At 43.4% G+C, this 21668-nt stretch overlaps 1 protein-coding gene across 2 annotated transcripts in view; it reads left to right on the top strand.

Annotated features, from left to right (window-relative positions):
* The window catches only part of PAPSS1 (3'-phosphoadenosine 5'-phosphosulfate synthase 1), a 112424-nt gene that overhangs the window by 5644 nt on the left and 85112 nt on the right, over positions 1 to 21668 (top strand). For both annotated transcript variants that reach the window (XM_081087983.1, XM_081087984.1), the window contains exons 2-4: positions 5571 to 5685; positions 13727 to 13962; positions 18133 to 18271. In XM_081087983.1, the coding sequence (XP_080944109.1) occupies positions 5571 to 5685; positions 13727 to 13962; positions 18133 to 18271 (490 nt within the window). The remainder of the gene's footprint in view (positions 1 to 5570; positions 5686 to 13726; positions 13963 to 18132; positions 18272 to 21668) is intronic.

Here is a 21668-nt window from a genome sequence, read left to right as displayed (position 1 = left end):
ATTACTAGAGGCCCGGTGCACAAAAATTTGTGCACTCGGGGGGCAGGAGGGGTCCCTCAGCCCGGCTTGTGCCCTTTCGCAGTCTGGGACCCCTCAGGAGATAACGACCTGCTGGCTTAGGCCTGCTCCCGGGTGGCAGAGGGCAGGCCCAATCCCTAGGTGCAGCCCCTGGTCGGGCTCAGAGCAGGGTCGATTGGGGAGTTGGGGCACCGCCCCCTGTCATGCACAGAGCAGGGCGGATCGGGAGGTTGCGATGCCACCCTCAGTCACACTCAGGGTAGGGCCGATTCGGGGGTTGGGGCACCGCCCCCTGTCACACTCAAGGCAGGGTCGATGGGGAGGTTGCGGCGCCACCCCCTGTCATGCACAGAGCAGGGCCAATCAGGGGGTTGGGGCGCTGCCCCCTGTCACTCACAGAGCGGGGCCCATCAGGGGGGTTGGGGCTCCGTACACTGTCACGCAAAGAGCAGGGTCAATCAGGGGTTTGGGGAGCTCCCCCCTGTCACGCACAGAGTAGGGCCCATAGGGGAGTTGGGGCACCGCCCCCTGTCACCCACAGAGCAGGGCTGATCAGGGGGTTGGGGTGCTGCCCTCTATCACCCACAGAGCAGGGCTGATCAGGGGGTTGGGGCGCCGCCACTCTCACACTCAGGGCAGGGCCGATGGGGAGGTTATGGCTCTACCCCGTCACACACAGAGCAGGGCCCGTGGGGGAGGGGGGTTTGGGGCGCCACACCCTGTCACACACAGAGCCGCAGGGCGATCAGGGGGTTGGGGAGCTCCCCCCTATCAGGCACAGAGCAGAGCTGATCAGGGGGTTGGGGCGCCTTCCCCTGTCACGAACAGAGCAGGGTGGATAGGGAGGTTGTGGCCCCACCCACTGTCACACACAGAGCTGCAGGGCTATCAGGGGGTTTGGGCACTGATCCCGGTGCCAGGAGGCCTCGCGCCTCCACTGATCCCGGTGCTGGGAGGCATATTACCCTTTTACTATATAGGATAGAGGCCTGGTGCATGGGTGGGGGCCAGCTGGTTTGCCCTGAAGGGTGTCCTGGATCAGGGTGGGGGTCCCCACTGGGGTGCCTGGCCAGCCTGGATGAGGGGATGATGGCTGTTTGCAGCTGGTCACATACCCTTCAAGGTGTGGGTCCCCACTGGGTTGCCTGGCCAGTCTGGGTGAGGGGCTGAGGGCTGTTTTCAGGCTGTTGGGTGACTGAAGCTCCCAACTGCTCCTTTTTTTCTTTTTTTTTATTTTATTCTGGGCCAGCTTTAGCTCTGGCTCCAGCTCTGAGGCCTCTGCTGCTGAAAGTAGGTATCTGGTTTGTTTGGGTTCTATAATCGAAACACTGTATCAACTCCAGCTCTGAGATCCTGGCTGGCTAAAAGCAGGTTTCTGGGGTTTTGTTTAGCTTCTATATTTGTAACAATGTTTCAAACGGCAAGCTCAGAGGCCGGCAAGGCAGGCGGGGAATGTTGGTTTCCTCCGTCACTGAAGCAAGCCAGCCTCATGTTAGCTTCCAGCTGCCTGGCTGCCGGCTGCCATCTTAGGTGGCAGTTAATTTGCATATTGCCCTGATTAGCCAGTGGTAAGGGTAGCGGACGTATGGCTAATTACCATGTTTCTCTTTTATTAGATAGGATTTTATAGAAGTTCATTTCTAACTTCAGAAGAATGCAGCCATTAGGTTGCTTTCTCTTATTCTCTCTACTTTCTTTGATGTTTGCATCCCTTCCCTTTGTCTTTATCTCTCTTTTGTGTTAAGTGTTCAGTTCAGTGTGGTGTCTTTTTATATTCACAGAGTTGTGCAACCATCACCAATATGTAATTTGAGAATATTTTCATCACCCCTAATGGAACCCTATACCCATTAGTAATCGTTCCCTACCTTCCTGCTCCCCCCACCTGCAGCTCCTGACATCCAATAATACACTTTGTGTCTTCGGATTTCCTTGTTCTAGACTCCTATAAATGGAATAATACAGTATGTAGCCTTCTGTGTGTGTTTTCTTTCACTTAACATTCTGTTTTCAAAGTTAATTCATGTTGCAGCATGTATCAGTAGTTCAACCTTTTATATAGTTGAATATTCCACTGTGTGGATATACCACCCTTTGTTCATATGAATATTTCTACCTTTGGCTATCCTATATAATAATCTATATATATAAAGAGCCATCTATATATATATAAAGAGCCAGGGGCCATCACAACTGAACAGACGACCGAACGGACGACTGAACAGGCTGAGTGAGGCAACAAGGCCAGTAGGAGGGGCAGTGAGGGATGACCAAATGACTGAGCAGCAGGCTGAGTGGGGTGACCAGGCCGACAGGGGGTTAGTGAGGGACGACCAAACGACTGAACAGCAGGCTGTGTGGGGCAACGAGGCCGGCAGGGGGGGCAGTTGGGAGCGACCAGGCTGGCGGGGGGCAGTTAGGGGTGATCAGGCTGGCATGCAGAGGCAGTGAGGGGCGATCAGGCCTGCAGGGGGGATCAGTTAGAGGTGACCAAGAAGGCAGGCAGGTGAGCAGTTAGGAGCCAGTGGTCCAGGATTGTTAGAGGGATATCCGACTGCCGGTTTAGGCCCGATCCCTGGGATCGGGTCATTAGACCCTGGGATCGGGTCTAAACTGGCAGTCGGACATCCCCCGAGGGGTCCTGAATTGGAGAGGGTGCAGGCTGGGCTGAGAGGACCCCCACCCCATGCACGAATTTTGTGCACCAGGCCTCTAGTTACAAATAATGCTGCTGTGAGCAATTGTGTAGAAGTTTTTCTGTGCACTTATGGTTGTAATAGTTAATTTCAACCTTTCCGGTAGAAGTTAGTGAGCTTTTGGCTGCCAGCCTCTGAACTCCCTTCATATATGTGGGGACTGTCCTGCTGTTATCATGGATGAGGCAATGGTCTGTGACCATGTAATGATTTCTTTATCTGTTTGTAGTCAATGTCCTTCCCTGAAATGTATGTTCTCTTTTGTCCCCAGTATCTAGAAGGGATCAATCAACAATACTGAATGAATGAACCGGTAGTCCCAGCCTCATTTCTGACTTCTAGGAATCTTTTAGGTCTGGGCTCTCCACCTGGAGGTTGCAGGGCCCTTCCATTGAAGGTACTGATATAAAAAAAATCTATTAAGTAAATATTTAAATATATTTAGTTTTTAAAACAAAATAGTTTTGGAGACAAAATATATACGCAGAGCATGCCTGACAGTTGACGGCGATCAGATAAGCATGCTGGTCATTTGGTTCCCATTCAGGAGGTTTGGGGTAGGGCCTGAGAGCCGCTTCCTGCCATGAAGTCCGTGTTGCTACTTGTGCATGTAGTTGCAAGGCTGACGTGTAGCCTTCTCAAGTTTTCTCAACCTTCAGGATGTATGATCGTCACTTGTGCTGTTTGTCCTGGTATCGTCCAAAAACTAACTTCAGTTATCAGTAACTGAACTAAAGGTTTCAGTCATCAATAACTCTGTGAGCTGAGTGTTTCTTCTTATTGTATGTTACTATCTCTTCAGTGTTATCCATATTATGTCTTGGCACTTAAAAGGAATGTGCCTGTTACAGGGATTCTCTTTGGAGAGAGACATTGTTCAGCAGTCAGTTTAAGGTAGATTGTGGGATGGGTGAGAGAAGTGCAAGTCCTGAATTATTCTTGATATTTGGTATATGCTCTGTGCCTTTACAAATTCCACTTAAAAATGCGGGGTTCTTTATAAAATCCTAGTAAAGTCGCAAAGCATGACATTCTCTAAATGCCATCGTAGGAAAACTTAATTTGCCCCCATAAGGGAGTGGCTAAAATAACAAAACAGCTCATGTGGAAATTAAGGTGGGTCAGAAAGAAGCACAGGGCCACTTGTGTGTGTGACGAGGACAGCAGTTTGTAGAATGTGTAGCAAAGGTGCAGTGGGACTTCAGAGGCCATGTGACTCTGTCTCGCCCAGCAACATTTCTTTTGAAATGAATTGCCCAGTTCTGCTAGATTTAAGATTTCTGAAGGGTTTAGTCATCATTTCATTTGCATGTTATGCAGAGAATACAAATCATGCTGTAAAATAAATGCCTTGTATCTAACTTTTACTGAATACTGGCTAGGCACCAGAAGAGAGGATGGGCATTGTGGGAAAAAAACAAAGGACTGTATGTCACTCAGAGTGCCTGATCTGTCTCCCCAAGCAAGTCAAAATATATATGCACAAAAAGACACCTAAAAACATTAAAGGGTCTATAAATAAACAAAGATACGGGTAGTAAATGTTACAGGGTCTATAACACGTAACGAAGCCATTGAAGACAAAGACGAGGAATGTAGAGTCAGAAGGAAATACTAACTTAACTCACTCTTGGCCCTTCGTCACTCATGTTATATTTTTCTGTTAGAATTATAGGAAGGATTTATCTAGAATGGGTGGAGAAGGAAAAGAAAGGGGGAGGGCAGCGAGAAGAAGATTGCATATGGAAGTGGCCTGTAGGTGCTTTATGAAGTTCAGGCATATTCCCAGCACTTGCAGTTTCAGTAGTTTTAAAAAGTGCTTTTTGATTTATTCTAAAGAACTGGGAGGGAGGAGAATGTGGCACATCCTTTTTTTTATAGTTTATTTTTTTATTGAAAAGTATCAAACATACATAAACAATAAGCCTCCGCATACCCAGACTGCCATATTTGCTGCCTGAATTTTTTTTTAAATGTAGGAGCATTCTTTTCTAGTGATTAAAGCAAAAGATCTCTGCTTATCTATATTTTCTCTCAGCCGTATCTTCAGTAGATTATTGCTTGTCAGATAATTTTTGTACATTCTACTCAATTTACTAAGGAAAGCAGAAGACAAGTTATAGGGCCAAAATGAATTAAAAATTCATCCAGATACATGTTTCTTTTTGCCCCAAAGCAAAGTAACTTGGAAAAATATCCCCAAACAAAATGACCCAGTCAAACCTGTTGTGCAAGTGTAGGACACTAACTTGTAGGCAACCTCCTTGTTGCTTCCCCCATTTCCTGTCTGCTCCTCCTCAGCAGCCTGCCTGGGAGCTAAAACAGGAGGAGGTGCCTCTGCTTCCAGGAGATGCAGATGTCCGTGTTTGAAACCCTGTATATTTTGCTTAGGATATTGGAAGTGCAGAGCTGGAAAGTTGTGTTTGCTTCATCAACCTATTTGGAAAGAAATGGGCCCGGAGACCCATCTTATCACTTTTATAAGTGGTTATTGAACATATAAATATATATTGGAAATACATCTATTAATGAGGTGATCGGTGGGGATGGGTGGGGGTGGTTTTTGTGGTGTGCCTATTAAAAGAATTGTCCAACTGTGTGCATGGGCAGTGAGTGATAGCAAGACTCAGATGGGCAGAGGTGCCTTCTCCTTCGGTGTACTGCAGGGTACAGGGAAGGGGGAGCTGTGGAAAGAGATCTTGAACCTTAGGCACCTCTCAGGCAGATTTTAGAAAAGACTATCTCTGGGAGTTGAAGAGCTGGATGGAAAGACGCTCCTTTATAGAGTCCATATGTTTATCTTTTAAAAGATTCAAGTGAACAAGAATTCTTTCTTTTTTTCCCTCCTTTTTCCAGGGGATGCAGAGAGCAACTAATGTCACCTACCAAGCTCATCATGTCAGCAGGAACAAGAGAGGACAGGTGGTGGGGACCAGAGGTGGCTTTCGTGGTTGCACAGTTTGGCTCACAGGTATAGTCAAATAAACCAGCTTATTTCAAAAGCAGTGTTATCAACAACCTTGAGCTAGGAGTAAGCATATTTAAATTTTGAGGTCAGTTCTTGTATCTGGAGTGTGATAACATGTAACAGACAAAGTTGCTTAATAACCTATTTCCTTTGGGTAATTTTTTTCCTCCCTAAAGAATTGTTAAAATAAATAGATGCATCTTAAAGCTACCTTGTAATTGATAACGACATTACATTCTATAGATTTGCATGAAAATAAGATCTGGATTCTGCCTTCAAGAAGCTAATAATCCCCCCTTTTATGGGCACCCACACTCCTGGATGTTATGAGGTTGTATGTAGCATGAACACTTTGTAATATTGATTGATTAAATGTAAGACAATTCATCAAAAAAAAAAAAAAAAGAAGAAGCAATAATGTAAACCATATGAAGAGAAAGAATTAGTGATAGAGATAATTTATTCCTGTCATTCAGCTTTTGTCTCTGATTGGTTCTTGTGTTGGTTTTCCCAGAGTCTTTGGGCTTAGCCATAGCAGGCTGGGGAGAAGGCAAATTCATGCAGATTTTGGAGATAGATTTAAAAATGATGGATACTTTCTCTTCTAGGAATTGTGTATTTAATAAATGTGTATTCAAAATTTATATACATCTCACCAAATTGCCTACTTAGATTTTATACCTATTTATTCTCCCACTAACAGTGTGGGAAGAGAGTCCATTTTCCAGTATCTTTGTCAACATTAGATACTACCAACCCTAAACACTTTTGCTAATTGTTAAAAACAACGTTTCCATTTTGGTTTCAATGTTAGACAGTTCTGTTAGTTTTTGTCTGAAAGAATTCAACACTCTCACATCTTCCCATCTCCTCATTTTTAAGACTGGATTGTTGTTAAATTGCTACTTTTTCTTAGCCCATGTTTGGAACACTTAACATTCTGTTCTCAAATCTTAAATTTCTGTAATTGTTTGTATTTGAATTCTATAAGTAAACTAATTCAGTACTTATCTCACCATCAGTTCTTTTATCATGGCATGCTCACTCATGAATTCTTTCTTTGAGTCGGGTTTCAATTTTCTGTGTTTTATTGTTAAATTAGAGGCCTGGGGCACGAAATTTGTGCATGGAGGGCGGGGGTCCCCTCAGTCCAGCCTGCACCCTCTCCAATCTGGGACCCCTCAGGTGTTGTCCTGCACCCTCTCCAATCAGGACAACCCCCTCAGGGGTTGTCCAACTGCCAGTTTAGGCCCAATCCCGGGGATTGGGCCTAAACTGGCAGTCGGACATTCCTCTCACAATCCTGGACGGCTGGCTTCTAACCACTCATCTGCCTGCTGGCCTGATCACCCTCACTGCCCCCCTGCCGGCCTGGTCACCCCTCACTGCCCCCCCTCCAGCCTAGTTGCCCCTTACTGCCCCCCCCCCCCCCCATTCTGGCCTGGTTGTGCCCAACTGCCACCCCTACCAGCCTGGACACCCCTCACTGTCCCCCACTACTGGCCTGGTTGCCCCTAACTGCCCCTCCTGCCAGCCTGGTCACCCCTCACTGCCCCCCCTGTTGGGGTCCAACCCCAGCAGGTCCAGGGGTCCCCAAAGGTGTGGATGGAGTCGGCGAAGAAGGAATGACACGGAGGCAGCGTTCAGTTGACCAACATGGTTGGGTTCTCTCATCTGGTTCTGTCCAGGTTCTCCTGCCATGTTCTGTCTAGGTTCTCCAGCCAAGTTCTGTAGCCAGGTTCTGTCCAGGATCTTTTGCCATGTTCTCTTGCTAGGTTCTGTGTCCTGTTGTCTTGTTACATCTGTATTTATACCAGTTGATTTTAATCCTGTCAATTTCTATTGCAAAGGTTAGGGCGTTTCATATCTCCATTCCAGGGAGTAAAGATTATGTAGCTTAAGTGTGATTGTTTGTAGTTAAAGTGATTACCTGCCTGGCACTTAGTTAAGGGGTTTTATCCCCTCCCTAACTTCAGGGAAAAATCCCTACCTGGGGAAACAACCTTTCTCGGAGAGGTGACCTTGGTTAAAACACATAGTGCCAAGAAGGGGAGCAAACATATTAAGAACAGTATGCCATATACGCCAGATCCCTTAAAACATATGCTGTGCAGATGTTTCTTCCCTGCAGTGACTGTGTCAAGCAGCAAGGATGGACCGGCTCCTGGCACCCTCCCCCCCCCCCCCCCCCCCCGCCAGCCTGGTCTCTCCCAACTGCCCCCCCTGCTGACCTGTTCACCCCTAACTGCCCCCCCTGCCGGGCTGATCGCCCCTAACTGCCCCCCCCTGCCGGCTTGGTTGCCCCTAACTGCCCCCCCCCCACTGGCCTGGTCGCCCCCAACTGCCCCCCCTGCTGGCCTGGTCTCTCCTAACTGCTCTCTGCTGCCGGCCAGGTTGCCCCTAACTGCCCCCTGCTGCCAGCCTGGTCGCCCCTCACTTTCCCCCCCTGCTGGCCTGGTTACTCCTAACTGCCCCCCCCCCCCCCCCCCGCTGGCCTGGTTGTTCCTCACTGACCCCCCTGCCGGCCTGGTCACCCCTAACTAGCCCCCCCATCCCCGCTGGCCTGGTTGCCCCCAACTGTCCCCCTCTGCCGGCCTGGTCACCCCTAAATGCTCCCCCTTGCCGGCCTGGTCGCCCCCAACTGCCCCCCTTGCTGGCCTGGTTGCCCCACACAGCCTGCTGTTCAGTTGTTTGGTTGTCCCTCACTAACCCCCCTGCCAGCCTTGTCACCCATGCAGCCTGCTGTTCGGTTGTTAGTTGTTTTAGTCATGACGGCCCCTGGCTTTTTATATATTAGGATAATTTTGGTAAGATGCTTTTCTGCTAGATTCTGGATTCCCTGAATTTAAATTTTGAGGATGTCTGTTTATTATAACAGCTTGTCTTACAAAATATATATTTGTGTTTGTTTTTTTTATTAATTCTCACCCGAGGATATTTTTCCATTGATCTTTTAGAGAGAGTGGAAGAGAGAGGGAAAGACAGAGAGAAACATTGATGTGAGAGAAACACATTGCTTGGTTTACCTCCTGCACATGCCCTGACCAGAGCCCAGGCCGGGGAGGAGCCTGCAACCAAGGTACAGGCTCTTGACCAGAATCAAACCCGGCACCCTTTGGTCTGTCCACTGAGCCAAACCAGCTGAGGCACAAAATATATATTTGGTTCATACTCCCTTTGTCCAGAATTCTTAAAGCATTACTCCATTGTCTTCTGGTATTAAAAGGTGTGTGAGACAAATATGATCCCCTCCTCTCCCCTCCTTATTTTTAGGAGCTTTCCTTTTTCATCTGGATGCTTGGAGAATTATGTTTCCTGTATTTTCTTTTAGAAGTTGTCCCTTTCTCACTTAGGCCCTTTATCCATCTGCAGTTGATTTTTGTGTGTAGTGTGAGGGAGGGGTCCATTTTTTTCCATATGGATTATCAGTTGTCCCAAAAGCATATGCATATATTGGTGAGGGTATCTGATCTGCAGTGCCAACCATCATCAGTTTCCACTTACGTGTGGACTTGTTTCTGGGCTCTCTGATCTGTTCCATTGGTATACTTGTTGATTCTCCTATTATTACCACATTGTCTTAATTATTATATTTTTATAAATCTTGAAATCTAGTGGGATAAGTCCTTTTATCTTATTCTTTTTAAAAAATTTATTCGTTGATTTTTTAGAGAGAGGGAGGAAGGGGGAAAAAGAGTGAGAACAAAAGGGAGAGAGGGAGGGGAGTGAGGGGGGGGGGAGAGAGAGAGAGAGAGAGAGAGAGAGAGAGAGAGAGAGAGAAAGATTAGTTTGTTGTTCCACTTATTTATCCATTCATTGGTTGCTTCTTGTATGTACCCTGACTGGGATTGAACCTGCAATCTTGGGGTATCGGAATGATGCTCTGATCAACTGAGCTACCCGGTCAGGGCTTACCTTATTCATTAGGAATAAGAAGACTTTTTTTTTTTGTTTCTGCATTATTATGTAAAATTTTTAATCAGTTTACCCAATTTCCCCTAAACCTTGTTGGGATTTAGTTTGGGATTACATTATATGTAAAGCTCAATTTGGCGGAAAGTTGATCTTTAGAATATTGGATATTGGGTACTCCTTTTTAAAAAAAATATATTTTTATTGATTTTAGAGAAGAAGGGAGAAGGAGAGAGAGATAGAAACATTGGTGGCAGAGAAACATCATTGATTGGCTGCCTCCTGCATGAGCCCTTAGGGGGTTGGAGCCACAACCTGGGCATGTACCCTGACAGGGAATCGAACCTTAATCTTCTGATTCTTGAGTCGACACTCTCCCACTGAGCCACATTAGCTGGACTGTCAGATTTTTTGGTACTTGCTTTATGGTCCTGTATGTATTAAGTTTTCATAAATGTATATTTGAAAAGAACATACAGTTTCCTGATGTGTGAATATGTTCATTAGATCAGGCTTGGTGTTTATGCTGTTAAATCTTCCATAGTTTTCATCGATTTTCTTTTTTATGTTGGAAATGGAGGCCCAGATTTCTTTCTTTTCTTGCAATTTGGTAGTTTAACTGGGATCTGTCAAGGTATTAGGTGATTTGTTTGCCATTCTCCTGGAGCATGGTTTGCTTTTCCTCAGATTTATTTCAGATAAATTTTCTTCTTTTGTATTTTTACATTGGTTTGGGTTAATAGTATCCCAGAACTGCTGAAGCAAATCACTACAAAGTGGGTGGCTTCTAACAACAGAAATTTATTTGCTTGTAGTTCTGGAGGTTAAGAGTCTGAGGTCAAGGTGTTGACAGGGTTGGTTCTTTCTGTATGCTTTGTTACATGCTTCTCTCCTTGCTTATGGAGGTTGCTGGCAACCCTTGGAGTTCCTTGGCTAGTAGATGTATTATTTTATTTACTACTATTTACTTTTACAAGCAAAAATTTATTTAGAAAGTTACAGAGGTAGAAGAAGTGAGCCATGGAAGAGGTGAGCCCGCTGGGCTGCGTGGGCTTGGGAAACAAGTTACAGAGGCAAAAGAAGGGCCGGCCCTTGGAGCTTAGAAGAAAGAAAGTAAAGAAAACTCCCTGGGGGAATGAGGCGGGGGGAGGGGTGGGGGGCGGGAGGAGATTGCCTGTCTTCACAACACCTTCTTTCCTCTATGTCTTCATGTACCTGTCATAAGGGCAACAAATATTAGATTTAGGGTTCACCCTAATCCTGTACAGCTTCATTTTAATTTAACTAATTACACCCACAAATACCCTATTTCCAATTAGGGTCACATTCTGAGGTTCCATGTAGACATGAATTTTGGGAGGACACTGTTCAACCCAGTACAGTTGGTTTCTCTTCTTCAGGTATACCATACCTTAGAGTTGGGTTGTCTGTCTTGTTTTATTGTTCTTCTGTAACTGCTTTAATATCTTCACATCATTCTTTTCCATGTTCACTGTAATCATCTCAATGAAACCTTCTGTGTCAGTAATTCAATATTCAGCAGTGTCAATTCTTATTTTGTTTCAAATTAAATATATACATAAAAATATATAAGTACATGTGTGGATAGACTTTTATTGTAATTTAGGTTGTCTTTATGGTATAACAAGTTTAGATTTTCAGGTTTCAGTTTTTTTGTTTTTGAAACTTGTTGCTCAACTGGTAGTAAAAAAAACAACAAAAACTGTGAATAACCCGTTCATCACTTGTTTCAGTATTATTGCTGTCTAACAATATATTCAAAACCCAGTGGTGTAAAACACAATTTTCATTTGCTCACCATTTTGTGGGTAAGGAATTCAGAAGGGCTCAGCAGAGCAGGTAGGTCTTGCTTGGTTGAGGTCAGGCTGGTGTGGGCTGCAGTCTTCTTAGGGCTCAACCGGCTGTGTGTGATGATTCAACTGACCATGCTTGTCCGCTGGGATTTTAGCTGGCAGAGGCAATCGCCCGGAACACCTGCTTGTGATCTCAGGGTACTGAATAGCTGGCTTTTCTCCAATTAAGTGTCCAAAGAGAAGCTGCATAGCCTTTTCTAGTCCAGCCTTGGAAGTCACACATTGTCATTTTCAGTACATTCTTTTTGTAAATTCTGGGATGTAAAGCTCTTCTTAATTTTAGTTGACATACAATATTATATTAATTTCAGGAATACAACAGATTTGACATTTATATACCTTATGAAGTGATCACCACGAGAAGTCTAGTAACTGTGATGACTGTATAAAGTTATTATAATGTTATTTATTGTATTTTCTGTGTTGTACTTTGTATCTCCTTGACTTATTCGTGTCATAATTATAAGTTTGTACCTCCTAATTCCTTTCGCCTTTTTTCCCACACCTCCACCACCCAATCCTCTGGCAACTATCAGTTAGTTCTCGGTACCTATTAGTCTGTTTTGTTCGTTTAGTTTAAAGTTCATTTAGTTTAAATAAACATCCTGACAGGTGTGAGATGATATCTCATTGTTTCACTACATTCTTTTGGCTACAAGTGAGCCCTATGGCCAGCCTAGATTCAAGGGCAGTGATGTGATAGTGACAATGTCACATTGCAGACAACCTTTCAGGATGGGAAATGGCTGTTGTAGCCATCTTTGGAAAATATAATCTGCTATACTCATATGAGTTTTTCTTTTAATTAATTAATTATTATTTTTAATCTTTATTGTTGAGATTATTACAGATGTCCTTCTTTTTCCTCCATCCCAGGCCTTCACCACCCTATTATCTGTGTCCATAGGTAGTATATACGTGCATATAAGATCTTTGTTTAATCTCTTCCTACCTCCCCCAAGCCCCTTCCCTGAGAATCATCAGTCTGTTCCATTTCCATGCCTCTGATTTTGTTATATTCACCAATATATTTTGTTCATTAGGTTTCTTATTCGTTTATTTTGATTTTTAGATTCAATTGTTGATAGGTATGTATTTGCTGCCATTTTGTTCATAATTTTTATCTTTTTTTTTTTCTTCTTCTGTGTCACTGAGTCCCAATCCACACTGGTTTTTACAGCTCGTAATTCTTACGGCCCATAGGGACTTTTCCCAGCTCTGGGACCCTGGGCTGGGGTCTGGTGTGGGGCTGGGACCCCTTGCTCCTCTGGGCGGCCCCCCGCAGAGACGATCTCCCTCCCGATTAAAAAAGCGGCCCATGTGGGTGTTGGGCCGGCCCGTTCTGCCCCTCCGCACCTCCTACCCGTCCCAGTGTGCTTTCTTCTCTACTTCTCCAGTTGTAGGACTTCCATTCAGCAGCTTTGCGGTAGTTCTGCATGATGGTTGTTCTGTATTTTAGTTGTGATTTTGATGTGGCTCTTCATATAAGTTTTTAATGTATAAAGCAATTAGCATTGTATTAATCCTCTCATCATATCTTTTTTTCAGTTAGTCTTCCATACTACCATGACTTCTTTCCAGAGTATCAGTACATTACTCTTCAATATTCTGTCTCTTGCCTCATAGTTACCGTAGTTACGAATTCTACAATTACAAATTCACCAAGGTGGCAAGTATGCGTGCATAAATGTGCTCTTGCATCCGTTCCTTCTTGTTGGTTAGTGAAGCAATATCATTGGTAGAGGCAAGTGGGTTGAAATGAGGATATTCTTTCAAGGTTAATGATGTTATAAATTGGACTCCCAGATACTTTTTATCTATCAGAGGTGATGATCCTGGGATATAGAGGTAACAATAATATTTCACTTACTTTTGTCTTTTTCTTCTCTTGTCAGAAGTAATTTGGGCATACAGAGGTAATTTGGGCAGCTTTAGAATAGTGGTAACAAGAAGTCAAAGGGAATGCCTACCCAACCTTGTCTAATATTAAAATTGGTTAAGTTCTTTGAAGTTCATCAGTGATTTCTAGGATACCTTTGGGCATAGATAGGAGTTATTAAAAACATACATGCTTATTATATTTAAACTACAGATATTTTTCTAGCTTAGAGGTAAATCTTATAGAGAAATACTTGTAAGATTGTTACTGAGAGACTGCTGTGAATAATGAATATAATTAAGCCTGGAATAAAATTCTTTATTACTAACTCATCCTTCTGACTTGATGTATGGCATCTGTATGTACTGTGTAATTTTAGGCTTATCTGGAGCAGGGAAGACCACCGTGAGCATGGCTTTGGAGGAGTACTTGGTTTGCCATGGTATTCCATGCTATACTTTGGATGGCGACAACATTCGTCAAGGCCTCAATAAAAATCTTGGCTTTAGTCCTGAAGACAGAGAAGAGAATGTGCGACGCATTGCAGAAGTTGCTAAGCTGTTTGCAGATGCTGGCTTAGTATGCATCACAAGTTTCATATCGCCTTATACTCAGGTATGTGACTTTCCCAATACTAATTACATGTATTGGGAACATGGCAAATAGTTCCAGCATTAACATTTGCTTTGAGGCTAAATCCAAATTAAAAAGGATTAACCTACAGCATTTTTGTGCTGCGACTTTTCTGAGTAAACTCATTTTTGATAAAACCTGCTATAAACCCTCTGTCCTCAAAGTGTAACCAAAGTCATTGACCTTAAGCCAAGCTGACCTTTTAATTCAATATGCCTATAGAAAATACTCAGCGGGTATCAGACACCAGGAGAAATCTTGTTTCTTAACGTGTGTCCTATTGTGTTAGCTTCTTTGCTCAAAATTCTCAAGTCCCATCTCCCATCATATTCCTCTTACTTCAGAGACCATAGCAACATTGGTTCACTTTTTTGTGTTTCTCTGAAAAAAATCTTTTTTTCCCCCTGCAAGATTTTTTGTTTCTCCCATCTGAAAGGCACGCTTCTCCTTCCTGCTGTCCCCCTCTTCTCAGCATCACCCAGTCCTGCTCATGCTTTGAGACTCAGTTAGATATCTCCTCCTCCTGAATACCTTCCTTGTCTCAGAACCTCAGGCTTTGTTGGGTGCCTCTCTGTGGTGTCCTTGTTATTATACTTTAGCACATTGTTAGTTATAAATACCAGTTCCTTGGTTGGTGGTGATTATGGCAGCAGCAGTAGCGGCGGCAGTAGTGGTAGTAGCAAAAATATTAGTGATAATAGCAGCTAACATTCGTTGAACTGTTATTTTGTACTGGTAACGTGTTTAAGTGCCTTTGTGTGAATTAACTCATTTAGTACTCCTCACCCAGTAAGGAAGGTAGAGGTGAGGAAACAGGTGTAAATTACCAAGGCCACACACAACACGTGGTAGAGCAGGGATTTGCATCCACGCAGTGTCCCTGGAACCCATGCTCTTGCCTGCTGTTCTTTGCTGCCTCTTGGGGGCTGGGACTACATCTTATTTATCTTTGTAATCTTGATGCCACGCCCTGCTCCTGGAACGCAGTAGATATTTAATGTTTGTTACATGATAGTATAGGCCCGTAGGAAGCCCAGATATCAAAGAACAGGCGAGTTAGTTTAGTGATTAAGGGCAGGGGCTTTGGAAACAGACACAGTGGGCTGAAATGTCAGCTCTCTCTATTACGGTTATGACCCTGGCCAGTTTACTTAACCTTCCTAAGCTCTGCTAATGCTTGCCTCATAGGGTTGCTCTGAAGATTGCATTCAAAGCTCTCAGCACAGTGGCTGGGTGTGTACTAACTATTCAGTATATGGCATACATAATAGCACAGTTCTAGTACTGTCATAAACAAATTTGGATGGTGACTTAGACCTTCAAAACCAAACCAAACAACATTTGAACTGTAAGATTTATAGATAAGTATCAGGTTGAGTGTTAACCCTGTAGATTCACTTAATGGAACCATGGCAGGAGTCCTAATATGTTCTGTGAGGAGTAGCTACATTTCTTCCTGAAATGTTGGAATCTGTGTCAATATATCAGTTTAAATTATGTTGATAATGAAGCGTATAAGCCAGCGGTTCTCAACCTGTGGGTCGCGACCCCTTTGGTGGTCGAATGACCCTTTCACAGGGGTCGCCTAAGACCATCCTGCATATCAGATATTTACATTATGATTCATAACAGTAGCAACATTACAGTTATGAAGTAGCAACAAAAATAATTTTATGGTTGGGTCACAACATGAGGAACTGTATTTAAAGGGCCAGAAGGTTGAGAACCACTGGTATAAGTGGACTGAGGTGTTTAGAGTTCCTGAATCCTTGGATGTAAACAAGTTTTATAGTTAAAAATAACAGTGATAGTCTTGCACCTTCTGAGGATCTTTGCAACTGTTGGAAAAGGAGAAAGTCAGTAGTACCTGATTTTCAGAGCTGAGTATCTGAGAGTTTATGCTGATCTGCTTTCTGTCTCCCTGGTTTCCATAGCATGGAGCAACATTTTTGTTGCTCTCATTTCTCAGAGCATTAAGAATGAGGTTTGGACTGTGCTTAGGGCATATGAAAATCTGTGATACCATTGGGATAGAATAATGTAATATAGGATATGTGCATTTTTCCATGTCACCACTGAACTTGAGCGTCTTCATTCTAAAGTAAACCAGATCGTTCCTGTTAAAGGAGTTGGTATGCTAGGTAGTCCGGGAGGAACATGCAGATGTGAACAGTCATAATATCTTGAGGCAAGTGAAGAGGTAAATGTACCGAAAACAGTGGTTCTCAACCTTCTGGCCCTTTAAATACAGTTCCTCATGTTGTGACCCAACCATAAAATTATTTTTGTTGCTACTTCATAACTGTAATGTTGCTACTGTTATGAATCATAATGTAAATATCTGATATGCAGGATGGTCTTAGGCGACCCCTGTGAAAGGGTCATTCGACCGCCAAAGGGGTCTCGACGCACAGGTTGAGAACCGCTGATCTAAAAGGTGCTGTGGAAGATTGACAGAGGAGGTCCTGCAAGTGAGTCACAAAGGATGAATCAGAGCATACCAGTTAGACTGGAGGGTGAAGGCTGTTTCAGACAGAGGGGTTACAAAGGCATGGACATGTGAGGGCGTTTGGTCTTTGGAGGACTCTAGGTAGTTTGGTAAAACTGCTGTGCAGGGTGAATGTGAGGGGAGATGAAACTAGAGCAATTTGCAGACCCTTCGGGTAGTTAACAGTTCAGGAATGCTGGGGAATGCTGTCATTGAGTTTGCACCTTAGTGAGGACACCTTTGAAGCCTGGAGGAGAATGGCCTGGAGGTAGCAGACTGGTTAGGAGGCTTTTCCAGTGAATGGGAGCAGCCGCCATGGGAATGGGCATATTGAAGGGCTGGTAAGCCAGTAGCAGCAGCAGGACTTGGTGCCTGGTTAATTATTGTTTCTTTTTTGCGGGGAGGGGAGCTAGGGAGTGAAGGATGGTGCTTTCTGAATAAAGATGGTATTGTTAAGTTAGAAAATACAGGGTAGGAAGGGAGAGGTGGAGTATTCACTCCAGGTGGGTTAGATGGAAGTGCCAATGGAGATGATCACAGGAACATTGGTTCTGGAGCTCAGGAAAGTAGAACTGAGATGCAGATTTAGGAATCATCCCTTCATTAGTTGAAACCTAGATAAAGTTGAGTATACAGAAGAGTGTGTAGAATGAGAGGAGGGCTGCTGATGGAAACTCGGAGCACCTTCTTTGAAAGGACAGCTGGAACAGTAAGATCACAACTTGGTAAACACTCTGCCAGACACTATGGCTATAAAGCTAGTGAGATGATTTTAATATATCGGGATAAGATCTATGACAGAGGTACATGGTGGGTACATCTGGGAAGCCAGAGAGAGCAAGGACCCCCAGCCTGGGCATACATGGGAGGCCTCCTGGAGGACGCCACCTTGGAGATGTGCTGTGAGGGAGCAACTTGCTTTAGCCAGAAGAATATGTGTGTGGGGAGGTGTACCTGTGGGGAGGTGTTCCTGCCAGGGAGGTGGCAAGAGCATATGCCCAAACATCCAGGTAGAGATGAGGGGTTTGCATCTGGCAAGTGAATAAACTAGCCTCAGACTTCTGAATGGCCCTCGTGTGGGCTGAGGTTGAACATTAGGGAGAGGCCTGATGATACCTGTATTCAAGCTGGGCTCTGGCTCAGGTTCCTCATAAAATCAAATGAAAGTTTTTATGGGGCATCTGTTACTTTTCCCTCCTGGAATTCCCCCAATATCTCTGATTTTAAGAATTGTATGCTTTTAAAAATTGTTATGAAGGATGGGTGTGTTAACCTGATTATTTTTTAGATTTTTTTGTTTTGTTTAAATTTTAAAAAATATAAATTAAATTTTATCTAATATATATATATTTTTTTACTCATCCTTTTTTTAAAAAATATATTTTATTCATTTTTTACAGAGAGGAAGGGAGAGGGATAGAGATTTAGAAACATCGATGAGAGAGAAACATCGATCAGCTGCCTCCTGCACGCTCCCCACTGGGTATGTGCCCGCAACCAAGGTAATGCCCTTGACCGGAATCCAACCCTGGACCCTTGAGTCCGCAGGCCGACGCTCTATCCACTGAGCCAAACCAGCTAGGGCTACTCATCCTTGATATTCACATAGTACCTTTGATTTGTATAAGCACTTTTTATTGTTCTGTACCCATCTTTTTTCTAAGGATCGCAACAATGCGAGGCAGATTCATGAGGGTGCAAGTTTACCTTTCTTTGAAGTATTTGTCGATGCTCCTCTGCATGTTTGTGAACAGAGGGATGTCAAAGGGCTCTATAAAAAAGCACGGGCTGGAGAAATTAAAGGTAAGTCATGTTTTTTCCCCAGTTTCTCTTTGCTTAGATATTTTATCTTACCACATCTGAAACTGATATATATGGTAAGATAAAATACCTTTTCTTATCCCATATCTTTTCTAAGAGATTGGGGATATTCGAATGACTTGGAGCTTCTTGAGAAGAGAAAGTGGGTCTTATTACACGGTTTTAGCTCTCAGGCCTAGCATAGGTACTCACTGTATTCACAGTGACTATCACTGATCGGGTTGGAATCCTAATCAGAAGACAGAATTTTAGAGTGTTGGGACTTTGGGGGCTAGTGGGAACTCCTTGATATAATGAGCTGCTTGGCATTAGATGGGATATCAAAGGCTAGCTGCTGCTATTACAGCTCTTTATTCTATTGATAATGTAGGACATTTCAGAGCCAGTGGGAAAAATGCCTGAATTTTAAGCATCTTGATGAGAGCAAGAACAATGTTTTGTTCTTGTTTATAGCCTAGTGCTTGGAATGATCGCTTATTCATTCTGTGTACAATTGTTGAATTGGATTGAATTAACATATCACTGTTTCCATCACAATATATACACCTTGCTTTTTAGGTTTTATGGTCTGCTCCAAGAGTTTCAACTGTTATGAGCATTTATGCATAGAAGGAGACATTTAGAACTTATCTGCTGTGGCCTTTGATACCAATTATGTTATTTATCTTCTAGACATCCTTGACATTAGTCCTGTTCTATTATTAACAGAAACAGAGCACATGCAGTGGTAAAAAAAAAAAAATCAAAGGTAGATTACGCAGTCAGCCTTATTTAGGAATCAGTGATTCGTGCAGGTAGCTTTTGTTCACCTTCCTAACAGCGTGAGATCGCCTGGAACTTGTGCAGCAGTTCCGGGAGCTCTGTGAATAATAGATGTTGGCCTTCAGCTTCTGGCCCTGAAAAGGAAAAGGTGGAGTGCGAAGGAAAATGCTTGTTATTCTGGGCTCTTCTGTATTTTTGACCTGGGAAGGCTTGAGCGGTTGGGTCAAAATCCACCTGCTGTGGGAAATCTGGGTCCTTGGGGCAAGATTGGTGTCCAGTCGTGCCTCCTGGAGACTCAGTGTCACTTGTTAAGCTGGCACTTGCTTGACCCAGAAAGCACAGGGTAATGAATGACAGCGGGAGGGAAACCAGTTTCACCCCTTTGCTTCTATATCACCCTCTCCCTGTTGATGGGCAGTTTTCACTTCAGTTTGTTGTAATAGAGTTTTGGCGAAGGGATGCAAAATGATGTGTCCAGGATCCTGAAGTCTAAATTTTTTACTTATTTTAATTGTAGTTGGTTTTGTTTTGCAAAGATGTATCGTTGAGGGAGGTAGATTTGTCTGCTGGGCTGGAGTAAGCGACTTGTGAGCAGGGACAACCCCTTGTGCATTTTCATAACGTTAGAGGTTAGCACAGTGGCCCAAAGCATAACCGACAGACACATAGTAAATGCTTTTCAGATGGATGAGAAGGCAGAGTGGAAATCAGATGACAAGCAACCCTACTTGCTTTTGGCAAGGAATATATTTGGAGTTTGGGATGCAATGATGAATAAGACTTCATCCAAAGTACCTTGAGTCACTTACAGTTTGCATTCTACATCTGGGAGTGTGTTTGTATTAGCTTAGTTTTCTATATGTTACTTGTTTAATTTCCTGTTTCTCAATTCTTTTGTGTACACATTGACAAGATGTTCCTCAGGTTAAAATATGTATGGGTGTGTACATGTGTACACACCTTTATTTTAGGTTTGCTATGGTGCCAGAGTTCCTGATTGTTCAGTTGTTTTTAAAAATTTCTTGTTTAGATGACGCTTAAAAAGTTCCCTCTCAGTGCTGTTTTGGGGCCTTAATGATAGACATTCAAGGACAGATGAGATTGCATACATTTAGCAGAACTCAGGATTTTATAGGTCATTAGGCTTTTATTAAACTGTAAATGTATCGCTCTGTCAGACATTCTAATGCCTAGATTATTCTCATGATTACTGCTCATGTAGTTATTATCTACTGAAATATAAATGTTTTCCTTACAGCGTTAGTGTATTATCCTCATTTATGGGATAAATTAGCTTGGAAGAGAATTCCTCAACTTGTAAAATGTTAAGCCAAGTTTTCTAACATACTGATTGTCAAGCTTTGCTGCTTGACAATTAGCATTACCTGTAGGAATTTTTAAAACTCCAGTGCCAGTGCTGTCCCTAGGCTCATGAAATCAGAATCTCATGGGAATAGGACCCAGTGATTCCAGTGTGTAGTCATATTCGAGAATCAGAGCTTAAGAACAAGTAGTCGTGTTTTAACCAGAATTATACCCCCCCCCCCCCCCCCCCCGCACCAGCTGTTTTATTGCGACTCACCACTAAATACTGCTGGAAATGTTAGTAAAGCAGAAATATATTCCTGGGTTTAGGACTTCATGAGATACTTAGAAATATTAAATAGGAAAAAAGTGAAATAAGAGGACACTGTAGACTTGTAGTGTATATTTTAGAACACTTTTGAGAACTGTACCCTGAATAGTAATGATGTTAAGTTCATGTTCATCCTTCTAATCCAAGGATGACCTGAGCATTCCAAGGCAGGCAGGCCCTGAATGACTTACGCGTGGGTGGGGCAGAAGTGTAAGACAGGAAGAGCGTACCTTTAGCTCAGCTAGCCCATTCCAGGAAAACATCATGTGCTCTTTATTTTCTTGGCAGTCACATGGGAAAGTCTTAAATAGTGGTTAATGACTAAATTTGACTGTGGGATACATTTTGTGATAGAACAGGATTACCTTCCTGGTCTGCGTTTTGTTTAAGCTAGGAGTGGTTAATGTGTCTTGCCTGAACACTTAAGCCGGTGGCAAGGCGGAGCCTGCGGGCTTCAATGTGGCCTTAGATAATTGCTGTGGACAGACGGATCAGGTGTCCTTTTCTGCCTTGAGAGGAAAAAACTGTGCCAGCTTTAGTTTTATGCCCAGGGTTTAGGTGCTGTATTCTGTATTTCTTTGGAGAAATGAGTTGCTCCTATCACTTGGTGTTAATTCCTGTGTCTTCACAGGCAGTTTAGACATTTGAAAAGAAAAAAGCGGAAATATAGTTGATCCTCATTAATTGAAGAGTCCTAGTTGCAGGTTGGCTTACTCACTAAAATTTATGTGAAACCCCCACATGTGTATTTATGACACTTTAGCAGTCATTTGTGGACATGTGCGGAGCGGCAGACATTCTAGTCATCCGGAGCACACATTCCTGATTGAAGTTGAACAAGGTGACGTTTGATCTTTGTTTCCCTACCATGTTGTAAAGAAGCGGCCTTTTTGTGGCTTATTTAATACCATAGTTTTTGCATCGTTGGGGTGCTTTTTGTTGATGATTTTGCTGTTTAAAGTGGCCCCGCGCCTAATGCTG

This window comes from Myotis nattereri, assembly GCF_964212035.1.
Source record: "Myotis nattereri genome assembly, chromosome: 1".
In the NCBI taxonomy this organism is placed as follows: Eukaryota; Metazoa; Chordata; class Mammalia; order Chiroptera; family Vespertilionidae; genus Myotis; species Myotis nattereri.
This window is presented reverse-complemented; position numbering and strand designations above follow the sequence as displayed.